This window comes from Sarcophilus harrisii, chromosome 5, assembly GCF_902635505.1.
Source record: "Sarcophilus harrisii chromosome 5, mSarHar1.11, whole genome shotgun sequence".
Taxonomy (NCBI): Eukaryota; Metazoa; Chordata; class Mammalia; order Dasyuromorphia; family Dasyuridae; genus Sarcophilus; species Sarcophilus harrisii.
This window is the reverse complement of record NC_045430.1, coordinates 200519241-200539687: the sequence shown is the minus strand read 5'-3', so window position 1 is coordinate 200539687 and position 20447 is coordinate 200519241. Positions and strand designations below refer to the sequence as shown.

The following is a 20447-nucleotide window of genomic DNA, read 5'->3' as shown; positions in this document are numbered from 1 at the left end:
AGAGAGGGAAAAAGCAATCAAGAAAAGAAAAAAAACCCAGATGTAGACAGTAGCCAAAATCCAAAGAGACATAAGTTATCATAGGGCAGTGACACAGAATATGTTAGATCAGACTCAAAATGGGTTTAAGCAGATGACTGATTTAAGGATTAATTGATTTTAACAAGGTAAGGTTCAATCAAATTAGACCTAGAATCATGAGATGCTGTCTCCAGTACTTTGGATAGTTCTCAATGAGTGAAGTTTCCTGATAGCTTCTGAATGAAGGTTAAGTAAGGTCATTGTTCTGAAATCTAGACTTAGTTGCATGGTTTTAGTCTCTATCTAGATGTCAATTGAAATGAGTTTAATACAGATGTTTCCCTTATCTTTGGAGATGGAAACATCCTCATCTAGTCTAAGAGTACTTGGTTTCTGAAAGAGTTGGAAGAGTCATATCTTTTGGCATGCCCAGAATACACATTGTATAATCAATAGGTCTATTCTGTTGAACCTTCAATTTAGTACCCTAGAAACGTCTTCTAATGCTGAATTGGTATTGTTTTCAAATGTACCATGAACTATTAAGCTCCAAGAACAACACACTCTTCCTGAAATAATGCCAGTAGATTCTTAAGCATACATGGCTACAAGTTTTCTGCTAACATATAGTGTCAGAATTCTGGGCTCTAAGTGAGCTCCTCGTCCTAAGAAATGAAAGAGAAGGAGAAAGAGGATTTCAGGGTGAACTGACTCTTTGATAAAGAAGAGGACAATGAGTGGAAAAACCCCCCAAGCATGGAGTGGAATTTGCTGGAGTCACTGCAACTCAGATGCCATCCAAATAAACTTTTGAAGGAATAAAAATTGCATTTAGATGGTAGACTGTCCAATGAAAGTCTATTAAAAGAAGTATATGGAATAGAAGTCAGGTATTAGAAAGGAAGTTAAAAACTTGGGACAATAAAGCTAGAGATCAATGAGAGTTGAGCAAAGAAGCAAGAAAAGAACTTCCACATGGATTCATGATCAGAAAGCCAGTGTTATTTGTTACAGAATGTGTAGTTGCTCAGTGAAAGGTGGATATTTGGTATTTGGAAAAATTACTAGTAAATAATATAGGCATGCTAATTTCTAGTTGTGAAAGATATTTAAATACATAAACTAGTGGTTGAGTAACAAGGACAAGGAACCATGGATTGAGGTGAGAGCAAATATCTTTTTGAAATGGAGAGATAGGATAGTCATCTAAGTTGTACAGTAGTAGGGACTCAGGATGGGTCTATGTTTTTTGTTATGTCTGAGAGAAGGAGGAAATATGGTGTAGAATTGGTCTGTGAATCAAAATACTGGACTTGTAGTCATGAAGGAAGAAGAGAAGATTTGGAATAGTTTCTTGAAGAGTGAAAGCAAATTAGTTAGAAAGGAATAAAATATTTGCTTTTCTGAAGTGAGGGTCCAACTGAAATAGACAATATAAATTTATAGTAGACTCACTTCCTGATATAGATTTATGATTTCCTCCAGTTCTTTTCATCAGCACATGATTAAAAGAAATTAGGAAGATAATAGGAATAATAAAACAATGACAATAGACAATAGACACTATGTCTAGGAGAGTTCCTTTTGTGAAAGGGATCACATGGAATAACAGAATAAGATGAAATTTGATATCCAACATACCCAATGGGTGTCTTGATGTGCAGAATTATTTCCTTATCCTTTAATTCTTTGTTTTTCTGTCAGTATTTCTTCCTGCCTCTTCCTCCAAGATATTGTTCACTATACAATTAACACAGGGAAGGAACAATTCTCATATATGCACTTACTGATTTGGGGGAAGGGGCTTGCTTTGTTGGAGGAGGTAAATTTAAGTGTATGTTTCCGATTGGGGTTTCTGTTTAGTCAGAGTCCCCAAGGGGCTGAAGGAGCCCAGTTGTACAATAGAGAATAATACAGCTTGACATATGAGGGAAGATCAGCTTGTTTAAGTGAGAACAAAATGGATGAAGGATCAGAGAGTAAAGAGGAAAGAGGAATCAGCAAAAAATGCCAGGAAGATTTGATTGATGATGCAGGCAGAGGAACAGATCAAAGGTGAAAGTGACTAGAGAAGAGAGTGAGGAAAAAATGCATAGTAAGGAGTTTAAGTTCGACAGAAAGATCAAAAGAGTGCAATCAGAGTGGGATCAGAGAGTTTCCTGTTAACTACTGTATAGTCTCAGGTGAGGCTATAATCTCTCCTTCCCTTCCTTCCTCCCTTCCTCGGTCCATTCCTCCCTTCTTCTTACCCTTTCTCCCTTATTTCCTCCCTCCCTCCTTCTCTTTCTCTTTTCCTCCCCCTTCTCCTCCCTTTCTGGATTTATGTATTTGATATGTATTTCTTCTGTGAGCATGTGTATGCATACATCTCTCCTTTTCTTAAAGCCATACATGAAGCTGAACTCTGACTGTGTTTATTGACAGATGTAGGAAGAGGCTTAGGCTTCTATATGAGAGTTGAGAGACCCCATCACACAGGACTGTAGGTTCCATTATAGTTGAATGGGGAGGCTTTCCAACAGACTTCCACATTATCTGGGGTCCATCGTTGGATGTGGTTGGGTCCTTTAGCTTGAGGACGCACGATGACAGTCCCTCGGGAAGCCAGAGATGGGTCCTCAGGGAAGAAATTGAAAGGGCGGAGTAGGAAGCCCACAGAATTGCCAGGTGTGGCTGTATTAGGGATGTCCTCAGAGTGGGGGATGTGGAGGAAACCCACTGTTACCCAGGCGACCAGGTCCTGTGGGGAAAAAGGAATGGGAATCAATTAGGTGTTTAAGGTTGGCAACAAAGAGAAAGCAGGATAATGGGATTTGGGCAATAGTACGTTGATGAGCATGACTTTCAGAAAATATCTCATTAACATCCAGGACTTTCTATATTGATATCTAGGCTCCACCTTATATTAAGAGTCAGACCTTTTATGACCTCTGGACCTTATATAAATATCAGGGTTAATAGATATGCCTAACACACTTCTTCCCAACCCTGTTTCAGTCCTTTGCCTTGATAATAAAATTGGAGTTTCCAAAGTCCTTCAGAGAGAGATTTGGGATCATAGATCTGGAGCTGAAAGGAGCATTGGAGTCCATCTGCATTTTTGAACAGATGGGGAAATTGAGGGCCATGGAGTCTGACTTTTCTAAGTTCAAACAAGTAATAAGCATCTGAGGAAGGATTTGAATTAAGTTTTTCTCAATCCAAAGCCAAAATGCTTTTTTTTTTCTTTTTTGGATGCCAGACATACTGGTTGGTTTTACTACCCAAAAAGAGGGAACTGGTTCAAGCCAAAGAGTTAGACTTCAAGGCAGGGTTTATAAAGGATGAGGCAAGGATGGAATGGGATTTGTACCTCATTCTCAATGTTCTCATTGTTACGAAGAAATTCTTCAAAAACCACAGGTGGGTCCCAGGGATCATTCTGGTTGTAGATGCTGCTACTGACCAGCTCAGACTCCCGGTACTTGGTCACTGCCAAAGGGTACCTGCAAGCCAGGAGGGAAGCCAAGAAGTTTAGGTTGTTTCCCAGTCAAATTAAGATTCCCTTCTAAGTCAAGGAGGCTGCTATTAATGAGAGAGCTACATGCCCATTCTGAGGCTATGGACTTCTCTCCAATCTCATGTTCTTTCCCTCATCTCTATGTAGATGCCTCCCTAATTTCCAGCCTTATTCTCTTTCCCACTAACTTCCTGATAGAAAGCCCTACTTGGATGTCTTTCAGTTAACCCAACATGTCCAAAATAATATAGTCCCTTCACAATCTTAACCTGTCTCCCCCTCTTTTCCAAGTTACCTAGACTCAAAACTAGGTAATTTATTTATGAATTCTTTTTTTCTTTCATTTCTCATTTCTAATCAGCTAATCAAGTCCTAGTTAATCTATTTCTATAGTGTCTGTAGTGTCCCTAACCTTTGTCCATTCCTTCCTATTCCCTTTCCTTCTCATTCTAGATCAGGCTTACATTTTATTTTAGTGGTTTAATTACTATCTTGTTATATTTCTTCCATTTAGTATATGGGATTTTCAGAACTCTGAAAAGTGGAGGGGTTCAGATTTTGTTGTTTTTCACTTTTTAAAAATGGCTTGGCTTAAAAAAATTAATGCTAAACTAAGTGTGTAGATTAAACATAATACATTTCTAAAATTAAAAGTAAAAAGCTTCCCAAACAAATCCAATCAACAAAACCAAAAATGTTTCAATTTCCTTGTGATTGTTTTCTCTGACTTTGGGTTTTCTTTAATCCAATTTTGTCTTTCTACTATTGTTAGAGTCATATTAGCAAACATTTATTACTTACCATGTGTGAGTTGCTATGCTAAGAGCTAGGAATACAAATACAAGCAAAAAAATAAAAATAAAAAAGATTATCCTTGCCTTTAATGAGCTTATATTTCCATTGGGAAGATAACCATAAAAGGAAGCTGAAAAAAGTGAAGTGGGAAAAGGGAGTAAGTGCTTGTTTTGGGGATTGGCAGAAAAAGACCTGGGGCGATGAGTGAATACAGTTGGCCTGGACACTTCCAGATGGTACTGTCAATTACAAAGAACTCATGATGGAAAATGCTATCCATAACTAGAAAAAGAATATATGGATTCTGAATACAGATTGAAGATTATATTTTCACTTTATTTGTGTGTGTGTTTATTCCTTTTTTGTTCTGTTTCTTTTTTCACAATTATGATTGATATGGAACTATATTTTACATGATTGCACATATGTAACCTGTATTAAATTGCTTACCATTTTAGGAAGAGGGGAGAGGTAGGAGGGAGAGAAAAAATTCGAACTCAAAATTTAGTAAAGATGAATGCTAAAATTGTCTTTATATATAATTGGAAAAAATTAAGATACTATTTTATTTTATTTTTAATAGTATTTTATTTTTGCAAATACATATAAAGATAGTTTTAACATCCATCTTTGTAAAACTTTGTGTTCTACATTTTTCTCCCTCTCTTCCTCTCTCCTCCTTCCCCAAAACAGAAAGCAATCCAATATAGGTTAAAAATGTATAGTTCTTCTAAACATATTCCCATATTTTTCATACTGTGCAAAAAAGTCAAAAAGGGGAAAAAAATCTGAGAAAGAAAAAAAAACCAGGCAAATAAATAATAACAACAGAAAGGGGAAAATACTATGCTTTGATTCACATCTCTATAGTTCTCTCTCTGGATGCAGATGGCACTTTCCATCACAAGTCTATTAGAATTGCCTTGAATCATCTCATTGTTGAAAAGAACCAAGTCCATCATAGTTGATCATCACATAATCTTGCTGATACTGTGTACAATGTTCTTTTGATTCTGCTCACTTCACTTATCATCAGTTCATGTAAGTCTTTCCAGGCTAAACTATTATTTTAAAAATCATTTTTTAAATATGAAATTCTGCTCATATAAATTCTCTGTCCCAAGAACTTCACTTGAATTGTGTCCAGAATAGTATCCAAGAACTTTTTCTAGTAGCATTCAAGGCCTTCCACAATCAAAGTTCACACCTGACTATTAATTATCACTCCCCTACTTATTAAAGAACAGCTTCTTATTATCTCCAAGAACAAACAGAAATTGCTCTAGCATCTGAGAACCCATGAAAATCTGGTCCCAATTTATCTTTCAGGTCTTATTAAAAATTGCTCCCCTTGATAATTCTACAGTACAGTCCAACTGTCTTTACCATTGTTGTTCATAAACAGAACCCCATTTCCCACCTTTGGGCTTTTGCACATGTTTGAAATGTACTCTATACTAATTTCTGCCTCTTAGAATCCATAGCTTTCTTCAGAGTTCAGAGTGCTAGTTTCTCCATAAAGACTTTTTCTAATCCCCTCAGTGGCTATGTAATGATAGAAAAATTTTTAAAAAGCAGTTAACATTTATATAATATTTTATGTGCCAGACATTGTGCCTAGGTGCTTTATAAATATTATCTCATCTGTTCCTCACAATAATCCTGAAAGTAGATGCTATATTATTTCCATTTTATGATTGAGGAAACAGGAAAATAACACTTAACAAACTTAATCAGGATCACAGTAAATTTCTGAAACTAGATTTGAATTCAGGTTTTCCCAACACTAGGTCTAGTATTCAGTCTACTGCACCTCCTGGTTGTCTTCCATCCCATTATTTTAATGATTAGAAGAGTGAGAGCTGATCTTAAAGTCAAGAAGACTCAAGTATAAGTTCCATCTTTGACACATATAGGCTGTGTGATCCTGGACTGATCTCTTAATCTCTCAATGCTCTAGGTATTCCAAGAAGATAACTGAAGAGAATATGCTGATTAGGAGTTTCATCACCAGGAAATTTTTTACAACAATGAAATCACAGATCCTGTCTCTAGCCCCATATGTATATGTATATATATGTATACACACACACACACACACACACACACACACACTCACATATATATGCATATTGACCTTCTCCAAATACCATGTTCTTGAGGGCTGGAGATTTTTGTCTTTCTATCCTTCACATAATGAAACATTCAGAAACTCAGAAATACATACTATATATATGTCTTGTGTAATATCAACCCAAATTTCATAATAAGGTACTGTAAATATTCCATAAAAGAAAAAAGAAGAAAAATCAGGTTTGCTGGTACAAAGGGAAGACCAAAAAATTATGTGCAGATTATCCAAATTTCAGGGATACCACCTCTAATCCCTGTGATGAGGAAAGGATGACCATACCTTTTGATTTTATCAAACTGGATTGTTCACCGTCTCCTTAACTGCCTTCACATTTTGCTGCTTCCATGAATTTGCTTTTAATATTTTAAATCTTTTAAGGCTTTTACCATCTTGGACTACTGAAATGTTATTTATTCTTCAAGGTTGAATTTTCTCAGATCCTCCCTTGCTTGAATTAATCTCTCCTTCAGGCTCATCATAGAACTTTTCATTCCTTGGAGTTTTCCCATTTATCATTTTATATTAACAGTATTTGTGCATATCACTTTTCTCTTAATAAATTATATGCTCGAGGGGCGGACAAGATGGGGAAAGAACCGCGTTTTCTAAGCTCTTCTTTACCCATCAAATTATATCGATCAAAAAAGTCGACTGCTACAATTTAAAATAAGGGTAGAACAACCACCGGCAAGAAAATCTGCAGTCTCCAAAAAGGTTGGTTCCGGGCCAGGGGGAGAATTGGCCAGACAGAGAAATTGGTTCCAGGAATCTCAAACCCAGGGTGAAGGCACGATCTCAAAAGCGCATCCCCAACCGCAGTAAGGCCTTTGGGGAGTTGTGATCCCACGGCAGGAGACAGCCCGGGTTAGCCCCAACCGAGGGGAGCTCGGCTTGGGCCATAGATTTTTCCAGGGGCCGATTTGCATCAGGCAGAACCAGGTTTGTGGTTCCCCCTCCAGCTGCACCAAGTCCCCAAAGAGGCCCGCCCGGGACATTTCACCACACCTAAAGAGGCAACGATAATCCACCGTCTAAAGTTTGAAGCTCGGCCGGGCTGAATCCCACTTCTCTTGGGGAAGGGAAAACTCTCACCGACACCCCAACTGAGGAAATGGGTTTACATCTTTCCCGTCTGCAGGGAAGTGGCCCCCGCCTAGGAGACCTACCCTAAAGGCTTTAAAAACATGAATAAAAAAGATGAAAAAACAATCGACAGCTTCTATGCAGAAAAAAATAGCAAACCTGAAGAGACCTCAAACAGCAAAAAAGAAATAACTCCTCCTTTACAAATGTTTCATAGAAAGGCCATTAAAAAGCTCAAAAAGAGAGTTAAAAGAAAATGGGAAAGGAAAAGAAACAAAGGCAAAACTTCCAAATAAATGGAAAAAATAAAGAATTCACTACAAAGAGGATTTGTGGATTTGGAAAAAGACAAAGAACCGAAAAAGAGGATCTTGTTGAAAAAAAATAATTCATAAAAAAAAAGTGAAATGGAAAAAACACAACCAAAACAATACACAAAACTAATTGGACATATAGAAAAAGTAAAAACAAGAAGAAAATAATTTTTTAAAATTGAACGAACAAATTGAAACTAATGATCAAAGACAGCAAGAATAGTCAAGCAAAACCAAAAAAAGCAAACTGAAAAAAAATTATCTACTTTAAATAAAAATTAAAATAGTCTAGGAGAATAATCTGAGGATTGGACTTTCCGAAAACTAGATGAAAAAAAAAAGAGCCAATCTATTTTACAAGAAATCAAAAAACTGCCCGATGTAATAAATCAGAAGGAAATAATTGAAAAATTCATGAACACCTTCGAAAGAAACCCAAAATAAAAACCAAGGAATATTTAAAATTTCAGAACTATGTTAAGGAAAAAATTTTACAAGCAGCCAAAAAAAAAACCTTTAAAACCGGAGGTACAAAAGATACCAAGATCTGGCTGCCTCACATTAAAGGAAAAATGGAAATGATATTAAAGGCACAAAACGGGATCGCCAAAAAAACACCCCTAAGCGACATTTCTTCCAGGAAAAATGATTTTAATAAACAAGAATTCCATTTTTTCGAAAAAACAAACAAAAAAAAAGTTCCAAGAAAAACCCAAAATGCAGAAAAAAAAACTTTTGAAATTGATTTTGTTAACAAAAAAAAAAAAAAACTTGAATAATTATATAAATAAAAAAAGGGGAAATATGGAAAAGGGAGATGGCAAAAAGGTGGGAAGGAAAAAAAAAACCCTCCCAAAAAACTAAAAACTTATCAATCAAATTTGAAAAACATTGTGGAATCTTACCCATCAAGTTCTCCAAAAAAAAACATTTTTTAAAAAACTCTCTCCCTTAAAACGGGGAGGGAAAAAGGGAAAAGAAAAAAAATAAGGGAAAAAAAACTCAAAGGGGGAGGGAGGGATTATAAAGAGGATAAGATCGTACAAGAGGGAAATAAGTTTAAAAGGGGAAAAGGTTGGGGGGCAAGAATAAAACCAACTGTTTTGGGGATGGAGAAATAAGATTTAGTAATTCTAACCGTAAATGTGAATGGGATGAACTCCCCCATGAGGAGGCAGATAGCAGACTGGATCAAAAGTCAGAACCCAAATATGTTGTTTACAAAAACACAAAAGAGGGATACATATAAGTAAAGGTAAAAAGGCTGGAGCAAAATTATTATGCTTTCAGGGAAGTCAAAAAAGGGAGCCATCCTTATCTGATCAAGCAAAAGTAAAATTGATCTAATTAAAAGAGATAAGGAAGGAAACAATCCTGCTAAAGGGTAATAAACAACGAAGTATCAAATTAAACATATTCCCCAAAGGGTATCACTAGCTTCCTAAAGGAAGAAGAGGGATTGCAAGAAAAAAACAAAAAACTGTAAAGGAGATCTCAATTGCACTCTCAGAATTAGACAAAATCAAACCCAAAACAAATAAGAAAAAAATTAAAAAGTAAATATAATATTAGAAAAATTAGGTATGTTGGATCTTTGGAGAAAATTAATGGGAAAAGAGAATAACTTTCTTCTCACAGTTCATGGAACCTATTCAAAAAATTGACCATATATTAGGGACATAAAGACCTAAATTAAATCAAGAAAGCAGAAATAGAAATCTTTTCAGATCATAAATAAAAACCATTCAACAAAAAGTTGGGGAAATAGACCAAAAGTAATTGGGAAACAACAACTATTTAAAGAATGATTGGGTGAAGCAAATTATGATACAATTAATAATTTCACCAAGATAATACAATGATGAGACATCATACCAAAATTTGGGGATCAGCCAAAGGGTAATAAGAGAATTTTATCCAAGGCTTACAATAAAACAGAAAAAAAAGTTTAATTGGGTTGAACTAAAAAACAAAAAAAACCAAATTAAAACCCCAACAAATACTAAATTGAAATTTAAAATTAAAAGGAAATTAAAAATATTGAAATAAAAAAACTATTGAATAATTAATAAACAAAGTTGGTTCTAAAAAAAAGCCAATAAAAAATAACCTTTATAAATCTGATTAAAAAAGGAGGAAAAATAAATTAGATCTTAAAAAAGAAAAGGAAACTTTCCACCAAAAGAAAAAGAGAAAAAAAGGGTTATTTTCTCAACAATCCAAAAAATTTGAAACCCAATGAAATGGATGACACCCCAAAAAACAGATTCCCAACAACAGAGGAAAAGAAAATTTTGAAATCCCATTTCAGAAAAAAGCAAAAGGCAAAAACAATCCCTAAAAAAAATCCCAGGACCAATGATTTAATGAAACCAAACATTTAAAAACAATTGGCCCCAATCTATATAAATTATTTGAAAAATAAAAAAATTTCCCACAAATTCCCTTCATACAAAACATGGGAACCAAACCAGGAGAAAAAAAAAGAAAAATGCCAACCCTTTTTAGCAAAAAATAAATATTAAAAAAGCCCAAAAAACATCCCAAAAAACATAATCAAGAGGTTTTACCAAATGGGGCCAAAATTTAAAAAAAAATTTTACCCAAAACCAAATTAAAAAACCAAGTCATCTCAAAATGCAGAAAAAAATCCCTCCCCTATTAAAAACACAGATAAAAAAAAACTTTCCTTTAAAATAATCAAGCATCTATTTAAAACCTCAGACATCATATTAATGGAACAACCCAACCATCCAAAAAACAGGAAACAATTTCCCACATCACTTTATTTAAATTGATTAAAAGCACTTAAAAAAAGTAAAAAAAAAAAGAAAGGCAAAGGAAGCCAAATTATCACCGCCAACATGGTTTTAAAAACCCTAAACTAAAAAAATTGAAAAACCAAAACTTTGAAATTGCTTTAAAAAACCCAAAGTCACACATTCTTATCACTAACAAATCCAACAGCAATTTAAAAAAAATTCCATTTAAATAACACATAATATAAAAAAAATCATTGCCAAGGGAAAAAAAACTTTTACAAAATTACAACCCCACCCCAAAATTAATCTGAAACCCAAGAAAAAAAATGCCTGGAAGGCGGCTAAAAAAGAACAAAACCCAATTATTTATTTGCCAACCAATCAACTCCCAAAAACATTTTAAACCTAAAAAAAAAAAAAATTCATATAAAAAAACCAAATTTCCCCAAAAAAAAAAAAATCAAAGTTTTAAACTTTAAATCTAAAACTATAAAAAATTACCAAAAACTATTTGATTCTAAAAAAAGGAATGTAGGGCCAAAAAAAATCAAAAATAACAACCGTCTTTGTAAACCCAAAATCCCACTTTTGGGATAAAACTTATTTTGAAAAATTGCCGGAAAAGGAAAAAAACAAAACTAGGCATTGATCCATACCAACGCCAACACCAAAAATAAAAATTTCAAAGGCAAAAAGAAAAAATAAAAAAAAAATAACCTCTCAACCCGGGAAAATTTTTAAGCAAACAAAAAGGCACTGTCACAAAAAAAAAAATTGTTAAAAAAAAATTTTCACAAAAAAAAAAAACAAGTTAAAAACAAAAACGGGAAAATATTTTTACATCAAAGGTTCATAAAACCCATTTCCAAAATATAAAGTTAACCCTAAAAAAAAAGCCTTCTCCAAAAAAATGGTAAAGGAAAAAAAACAATTCTCAATGAAAAATTAACATTTCTAGTCATATAAAAATCTCCAATCCCAAAACAAAAAGTTAAACAACTCTAAAAACCACACACCTGCATTGGCAAAGCAGGAAAAAAAAGATATTTTGAAGGGAAAAAAACATTGACATTTTGGGTATTGGAACAATCCAACCTTTTGGGGTATTTGAAACATCTCAAAATTATCAAACTTAATCCATCCAAGTTACACATTAATTCCCAAAAATTAAAAAAAAACCTTATGCACGAATTTTGTGGCACCCAGGGTTAAAAACTAAACAAATGTCCTCATTGGAAACAAAAAAAAAAAAGGAAAACTTTCTGGAAAGCCAAAAATTTCAAAAACCGAAACCCAAAACATGCAAAAAAGAACCAAAATATTTAACTTCAACAACAAAAAGAACCAGTCCAGGGATCACCACCCCAGCAACAAAACCAAACATTTCTAAAGCATAAAACAACATTACCCCAAAAAAAACCGGGAAACAAAACCAAATTGAAATCCCCTTTTTACACACCGCTCTTTATTTCCTTCACAAGCCAAACAAAAAAGCCTTTTTACACAAAATAATTTTTTTATTATATTAGCGTTTTTAATTATTTAAATCACCATCCTGCCTTTGGGGGGGGGTAAAGGTAAAAAAAAAATTTGGCTTTTAATCTGAAATTACCCCTTTAAACCAAAAAACTTTTAAAAAAAAAAAAAATAAATTATATGCTCGGGGCGGAAACTTACCGTAATTCCCCCAAGCACACAAACCGACAAGTAACTTTACCAGTGGCAAAAAACAAAAAATTCAAAAAACCCCCCGACCAAGGTTTGAATTTTAAAATTTAAAACAAAAAAAAAAAGAATTAAAAAACCAAAAGGAAAGAACTTTTTCCATTTTAAAAATTCTTGGCACCAAACCCCGAAAAAACCTCAAAAAGGGAAACTTTCCATCACCAAATGCTCAAATTCTTCTCTCACCTGGCCCAAGTGACTGCTCGTTCTTCTTGCCAGTCTGGAGGGAGCACTTGGTCAGCCATGGAATGGAGTTGTATGCGGTAACTACGGTTATGACCCCAAGGGTTCTTCTTGGGGCTAGTGAACAGCAGGAACTTGGGGAGCTTCCGGCCAAAGCGGAAGGCTGCTTGACGTTCCCGGTGACGGTGTGTCCTTTCCAAAACTGGCTGCACCACATGGTGTCCAGGGCTCCAGGGGTTGGTGATGTTCTCTAGCTTGGTCCCCATTGTCTCGAAAGCATTCTTAGTGCCTGGGTGGTGTGAAAGAAAAATGAAGAGGAACATGAGAAGATCCTTGGTCTCACTAAAGTGCAGCATATTACAAATCCTCCCTAGAGGCAGAAATATGATGTTTTAAGTTCTTCAAAAACTTCATTATGTAATTCTGAAGAAACTCACCCAGTTGTTCTATATTTTCTTGTTTTGTAGAACGAGAGGGGCTAGTTTTGACATTTTTAAAGCAGGAGCCTACTGGATCTGGCTTAGGGGAGTCCATTGTTACATTTTCAGTGTGAGCACTTACAACTCAAATATTACCAAAAACTATTAATCCAGCTTGGTTTATTATCTTGCTGGTTATCTACCCTTAAAAAAGTGATGGAGAAAAGGTTAATAGTGCTCATTGTGTCCTCTGCAATTTTTTTTTCTTCCTCAAAGGACTGGTGATCAAATGTTTACAAGTACCCCCCTGTCTTTGAGATCCTTTCCATCTTAACCTATGATCTCATTCACAATGCATATAATATAACCAGCTTGATCACAGCAACTGAACATTTTCTACGTCCAGAGGCCTTTCTTGGGGACTGTGAGATCAGAATATAGGAGGAATAACAATTTATGTGAGATAATTGTCCCTATTCAAATCACAAGCTACTTCAGATCCTTATTTGCTCTGTGACCTGGGACAAGGTTTTGATGTGTTTCCTGCAGTTCCCTCTTTTTCAAAATAGCATTAATAATAGCATCTACTTATCACCGTTGTAATGAGGATCAAATAAGAATATTTGCAAAGTAGTTAGCACAGTGCCTAGCAATACGTCCCCTTGCCATGTGTGTATCTATACATATGTTCACATACACACAAATACATGCACACACTTGCATGTATATGTATATACTCCTCCTCCTCCTCTTCATTGTCAATATATATTCTCTAGTTACCTAGATTAGGTAATTAGTCTGATTTTCACAGAATAAAACTTGATTTCCATAAACTTGTGCCCCAGTTTTCCCCACTTAGCATTTCTACTTAATTTCAGGCCTAATCTCAATGCTGTCTTTAAGCTTTTAGTTTAGAACTCTATAACTCTATATGTACCATATGATTTATATGACCTTAGCTTCCCTGGCTCTATTACAGGGGATGACAATTAACTCTACCATGTAGGAATCTGGGCTGGACAGGGCAGCTCTTTAAAGATTCTCAGCTAGAGTGATTCTGCTGTTATTCTGGCCAACTCTCCCAAAAAATCCATCTCAAGGCACTGAGATTGTCACTAAGCTGTTTCATTGCTTCATTTGTTTGAATTTCTCTGGGCACAAAAGCCAGATTATGATTCCATCTTTTGTGTTAAAAATTGTGTTAAAAATGATACAAAATTAGTTGCTTACTCAGAGAGCAAAGAGAAGAACAAAGCTCCCTATATGTGAAGTCTCCATCTGGAAATGATTTTATTTCTATACTATGTTATTCAACTTTGAATCAGGATACTTGAGTGTGGATCCAACTCTGATGCTTATGAGCTGGGCTACCATTGGGAGTCAATGAATCGCAGTTTCATCATCTCTAAAATCAGCATACATTATTCTGAGGAGTCTCTAGTATTCATCAGATTATCAAAGTGGTCTGTCATATATACAGACACACACAATATTAAAAACTCCTGCTCTAATTCAGTTTACACATTAGTAAAGCACCTGTTGGCGCAAGGCATTTTGCTAAGTTCTGAGGGAGTTACAAAGATTAATAAGATATATAATTCCTGCCCTCAAAGATCATACAATTTACCAGGGAAGAAAACACATGTACAAATGTATAAAATGGAATATGGTAATTATGTGGAAAAGGGAGACAGTGTGTTGTAATGAATAGTAGGCTAGTCTTGAGAATAGGAAGTCCTGGGTTCAAATTTACCTCTGACACAAAGACTGTTTTTGCCTTTCTTTATATTCCCAGAGCTTAGCACAGTCCCTAGCATATGTATTCAGTAATTTTTTAGTTATTAAATCATGGAATTTCAGTTCATGAATCCATTTAGGCTTTTCTTGGCAAAAACACTGAAATAATTTGTCATTTCCTTCTCCAGGTCATTTTTTCAGATTGTCCTGGGTCATATGGCCAGAAAGTATCTGAGGTCAAATTTGAACTCAGCTCCTCCTGACTTCAGGCTTGGTGCTGTATCCTACTGCACTATCTAGCTAACCAAGGTGTAGCACATAGTAAGTACTTAACAAATCCTTATTGACTTGTCTTGACTTGACATACTACTTATGTGATCATGGGAAACTTTTCTTTGCTTGAGGCAACTCTGTACACTATAAAGAAAATTTGTTGATCTTCATCATTAGAGAAAGTTGCCATACCAGGGAATTCTCCCATAACCAAAAGATCACCTATTCAGTTAAAAGGTCCCCTTTAAAAACTCCTCAATTAAACTTTCACAGAATGGTGGTGAGGAGAATACTTTGTAAATCTATCTAATTCTCTCAGGCTACAATGTATACCACCAAAGAGCATACTGGAGGATTCTATTAATATATTCTTTCTCATTGTCATTCAGGGAGATGATCAATCTTGATCAAAAAAATTGAATGCTACATTCAAGGATATTATGGAGAGTTTTTTAGGAGCATCCACTGTTGTGCTTTCCCTCTTACCGAAAAATTATCAAAAGTCCAAGGGACTAGATTGGCTAATTGCCCTTTAGCATGTTTTATTTACTTCCCCTCCCCCCACCCCAAGTCCCACCTGCTACATCCAGGTCAACGCGGTAGTGCACTAAGTGAGTGTGTATGTTGCCCAGCAGGTTGGTATGGAGGCGGGTTCCATGGCGCAGCCCTTCAGGTGTGAAGAAGGTAGCGTGGACGTAGCCTGTAGCATGCATCTTGGCCTCCATCACTCCATTGTGGTGAAAGATGAAGTCCCACAGGTAGTCATAGTTGTAGACAGTTGAGGTTGTCCGAAGGACGAGCACTTGGCCCTCGAGGCCCGCGTAGAAGTTGAAGCCACCACGGAAGTTGGAGTCAAAATGACGTCGAAGGGGCACCCCTGTGGGCATCTCAAATATGCAGAGGGCATTGGGGTAGTGGGTGGGGGCGTCGGAGTCATAAAAGTGGTGGGCGTCCAGGAAAGTGGCCGTGGAGGGACAGTCTATGCCGGGGGCCAGCTCGTGAGTGACACTGCCCAAGCCCCAGCCCACATCGATGTATTTGGTCTGCATGCCTGCAGGTGTGTGGCCCCCATATAGGGCCACCGCCTCCTGCACACTCACCTCATAGGCGATGTGCTCGCCCCCGAAGCGCAGGTTCAGAATCTGCAGCCCAGTGGAGGAACGCATCCGAAAGGCGAAGCTCCACCCCCCATAGAGCACAGCGTTGCCCTCCACCCGGTAGCGTGGGCCCCGGGGTTCCACCAGTTGAGGACCAGGCACAGCGGTGGGTGTTTGGAACTCGCCTCGGGGCTGGTAGGAGGAAAAGAGGGGCCGTTCCTCTGAATCCCCTCTCCTCTCTTCCTTAGCAAGGAGATCTTCAAGGACCACCACGTCCACCTTCCCTTCTTCATATTTTTCTGCCAAATCCTTTATGCTGTCATAGAATTTCCCGTTGTACCAGACCCGTTCAACCTGCCACTCTTGGGGATCTGAACTCTCATGGTCCACAAGGAGCTCCAGTCCTGTGGGGTGTAAGAAGTAGCCCTCCACAAAGCGCTGCATAATAAACCAAGAACAGCGCTGGCCGGAAGCCAGGCCTCTGGGGGACACATCGGTGAAGGTCAGGCAGTGGTAAGTGCAATTAGGGAGCCAGAAGCTTTTGGTATCCTGGAGGAAATGATGTAAGGGTGCAATGGCTTCCATCAAAGTGTGGTACAAAAAATCATATTCAGTAGATGAGATGGGTCTTGATCCCCAGGAAGGATTATGGTCAGGCCTGGGGGGTAGCACTCTCATGTAAGTGGGCCAAGGCAGGGGTCCCACAGCAAACTCAGTGATGTTGGGAGATTCCTGGGCCCCAAAGAAGATGACAGCGCGAGCCTCTCGCACCGGTCGACTTCCGTTCTCATCCAAAAATTTCAACACCTGGTACTTTTTGGGAAGCAGCAACTCAATGAGGAATATGGAGTTCTTGGCTATGGTGCCCCCCTTAGAGGATGATAGCTTCAGCTCTTTTTTGGCCCTCAGGAAACTCTGCACTGTCCGCAGCTCATCTGCACTCAGGTCTGCAAATACACTGGCCTTGTTCCTCAAATTCCAGTGGGAGTGTTCTGCCATTGCTACTGTCAGAAACAGCAGCAGCCCTGCAAGCAGCCAGGGAAAGCCCAGGGGCCTGGGTGCCATTGCTCTGAAACATAACAGAGGTAGAAAGGATAGATTCCTATCAAGTCAGATCATTAGAATATCACATTTTCTGCCCCAGCCATGCTTTGCAAAGCTGAAGATGTCATTCCCCACCCTGAATATAACTCCCACTGGTACCCTTCTATTGAATCATAGGAGTGTTAGGAAGGGACCTTAGGGAGAAAGGTCTAACCCCCTTACTTTACAAATGATGAAACTGAGCCCTAATTGGGGGAGTGACTTGCCTAAGGTCACATAGTATTACTTAGTGAAGGTGGAATTAGAATTAGAATTTTCATTCCTAGTACCCTGATCTTTTTGTACTGCTAAGACTCCTGTCTCTAATCCACTCCCTTTATCAGCTTCAATTGCCTTTCCTCACTTTCCCTGCCATTCAAATGGCTCTATCACCTGATAGAGCCTAGTAATTGTTTTCCTGGTTCAGCCTCTATCTCCCATTTCCATAGCCTCTCTATCAGTGTAAGATGTCATCTAAACTCAGCTGGTCTCCTACTTGATATTACTGCTTACCATTGCAAGAAAAAAATCCCCTAAATACCATTTAATCATGCTATTCACTTGTTAGAAGACTTTTCTGATGCCGATTCTTTATTATCCATTAAGCTTGGCCAAAGTTTCTCAAGATAATTTTTGGCATCCTCCATCAATAATTTGGTCTTTCCAAACCTAAATGACCTATATAAATGCCTGCTATTAGGGACAGGAATGGGAAGAGATGGGAGGGATCAAGCATTTATAAAGCATTTATGTGCTAGACCCTCTATTAAGCATTTTGCAAATATTATCTTATTTAATCCTCACACCAAACCTGGGAGGTGGGTGATACCATTGTCCTTTTTTTACAATGGAGGAAATTGAGTTATACAGAAGCTAAGTAACTTTTTTTTTTTAAATTTAATAGTCTTTTATTTACAGGTTATATGCATGGGTAACTTTACAGCGTTAACAATTGCCAAACCTCTTGTTCCAATTTTTCACCTCTTACCCCCCACTCCTCCCCTAGATGGCAGGATGACCAGTAGATGTTAAATACATTAAAATATAAATTAGATACACAATAAGTATACATGACCAAAACATTATTTTGCTGTATAAAAAGAATCAGACTCTGAAATATTGTACAATTAGCTTTTGAAGGAAATCAAAAATGCAGTTGGGCATAAATATAGGGATTGGGAATTCAATGTAATGGTTTTTAGTCATCTCCCAGAGTTTTTTCTCTGGGCGTAGCTGGTTCAGTTCATTACTGAGAAGCTAAGTAACTTGCCCAGGATCACATGGCTACGAATGCTAGAGGATGTTTTTGAACTCAGGTTTTCCTTACTCTAGGTTTAGTGCCCTAGCCACTGCTGCACCAGCTACCTCAAGTAGAGAATAGGGACTAGTTTGGTCATTTCTCACTGAAATAGGCTAAATAAATTCCCTCTAGTAATGCAGGTTGGCACCTGTTCTGCAACATGTGGTCTTAAGAAGCTGCTTAGGGAATTGAGAGGCTAAGGTAGTTGGGGCAGAGTAGCAGAGAGCTAGATTCATAGTTAGGAAGATGTGAGTTCAAGTCTGTGAACATCACTTCCTGGTTGTTTACTTTGGGCAGGCCACTTTATCGTTCAATGCCAACTCTCATAGACTCAGCAGTCTACCATTGGTTGAGCGAGTTTCTTCACTGGTGTTCCCAACACTAATGAAATTGCAGGTCTGGTCCTCTATTCCTTCTCTCCCCCAAAATATTGTAACTGATCCTCATATAGAGGTCTTACACTTCCTTAAATGCTATATCTATCTATAAAGTTTTATATATAGTATACAATATAATATATATAATGATATATTATAATATACAATATTATTATGTACAATGTATTATATATAGTTATATATACATGTATACACACACACACACACACACACACACACACACATATATAAAAAGAGAGAGAGACAGAGAGAGAGAGAGGCAGAGACAAAGAGACTTTGAGAGAATCTAATCCTCATTCCATTTGGATTCTACTGCTCTTGATTCCCCAATTCAGAATGTTGGATTGTAGCTGACCCAAAGGAGTATCTCTCTTTTTGTGGATGGAGAGGTGTAAAGGAATCACAAGAGAAAGTGTCTGGGAATATTAACCCAGATACTTCTAACCTCCATGCCAATGGAGACCAGACCTTGACTATTACTTCTGGGAAACTCACAGCCTCTAGTCTTCTTTGCAGCTTTAACCTGACCAACTGAACGCTCCCTGGATCTGAGCTCTGCCACTTAACTCTGTCCACGTTCTCTCACTCCCACTCCCACACCTCTCTGCTTTCTAGCTCAGTTGAATTATGCAAGTAGGGTGGGAGTGAGTATACAATATGGAAAACTTAGTTATCAAGAAAACAATAGGAAAACATGAATTTGGACTTCCTTTCACTCCCAATTCCATCTTCCCCACACCCTATGCAGGCAATTCTCTTATTTCCCCATATTATCCCATTCTTAGTCCCCTAAACATAGGAACACCTCTTAGTTCCCCAATTCTCTCTAATTTTTCTTCTGATCATTCCTTACTCCTCTGGTTTCCCCAGCTCTTTTAGCTCTATCCCTTTTACCCTCATTGGTTTTTTCTCTCACTTTCAATCTCATAAATTTCTTCTCAATAGTGGCCCTATACCCCATTAAAACATACCTGGGTGTTCTGCTCAGACACTCTGTTTTTGAATTTGCTGCTATTACTGACAATCTTTGTCCCCGAATGCTTGATACCTGCCTGTATCCTCACCCTTACTCTGAGGTATATAACTTTACAAGACCCCGCCCAGGAAGAGAAGGACAGGGTGAGGCATGGGGCCAAGTTGGGTACATGTGGCTCAAGAGGTAGCAAGGTCTACAAACACTGCAGAATGAGGAAGTCAGAGGGTAAGTAAGACAGTCTCACCCTGTCTCCTGGCACTTATTTCCCCCTCTCCTGGAAAACTTCTACCTGCCCTACTTTTGAGAACACCTCCCACTTCATCATTTCCAATGGCAGTCATTTCTCTCCAACAGACATATCCTTGTTCATCTTGTATTTTCATTGTTCCCTCCCTGATGGCTCACTGTCCTCTTTTTCCTATCGCTGTGCCCCAACTCAAAGAAGCATTCTTGTTTTTCCCTTTCTGAATTGTGCCATAGAGTTGTACTGAAGTTTTCAGAGACTAGAGTAATGGTCAACATTTTACTGAGCAATCTTGACTAAAATGGATGTCATCATTGTCACTTCATCATCATCATCATCATCATCATCATCATCATCATTATCATCATCATTAGAATTTATATCAGAATTGTAGGATCTCAGTG

At 37.4% G+C, this 20447-nt stretch overlaps 1 protein-coding gene across 1 annotated transcript; it reads right to left on the bottom strand.

Annotated features, from left to right (window-relative positions):
- Positions 1-2334: 2334 nt before the first annotated feature.
- On the bottom strand, positions 2335-19905 carry AOC1 (amine oxidase copper containing 1). The gene is made up of 5 exons (XM_003771766.4): positions 19795-19905; positions 15523-17111; positions 12520-12805; positions 3374-3506; positions 2335-2761 (listed from the first exon to the last, which is right to left on the bottom strand). Exons 2-5 carry the CDS (start codon positions 17105-17107, stop codon positions 2492-2494), a joined length of 2274 nt encoding a protein of 757 aa, XP_003771814.1. The 5' UTR covers positions 17108-17111; positions 19795-19905; the 3' UTR covers positions 2335-2491.
- Between the last annotated feature and the right edge of the window lie 542 nt (positions 19906-20447).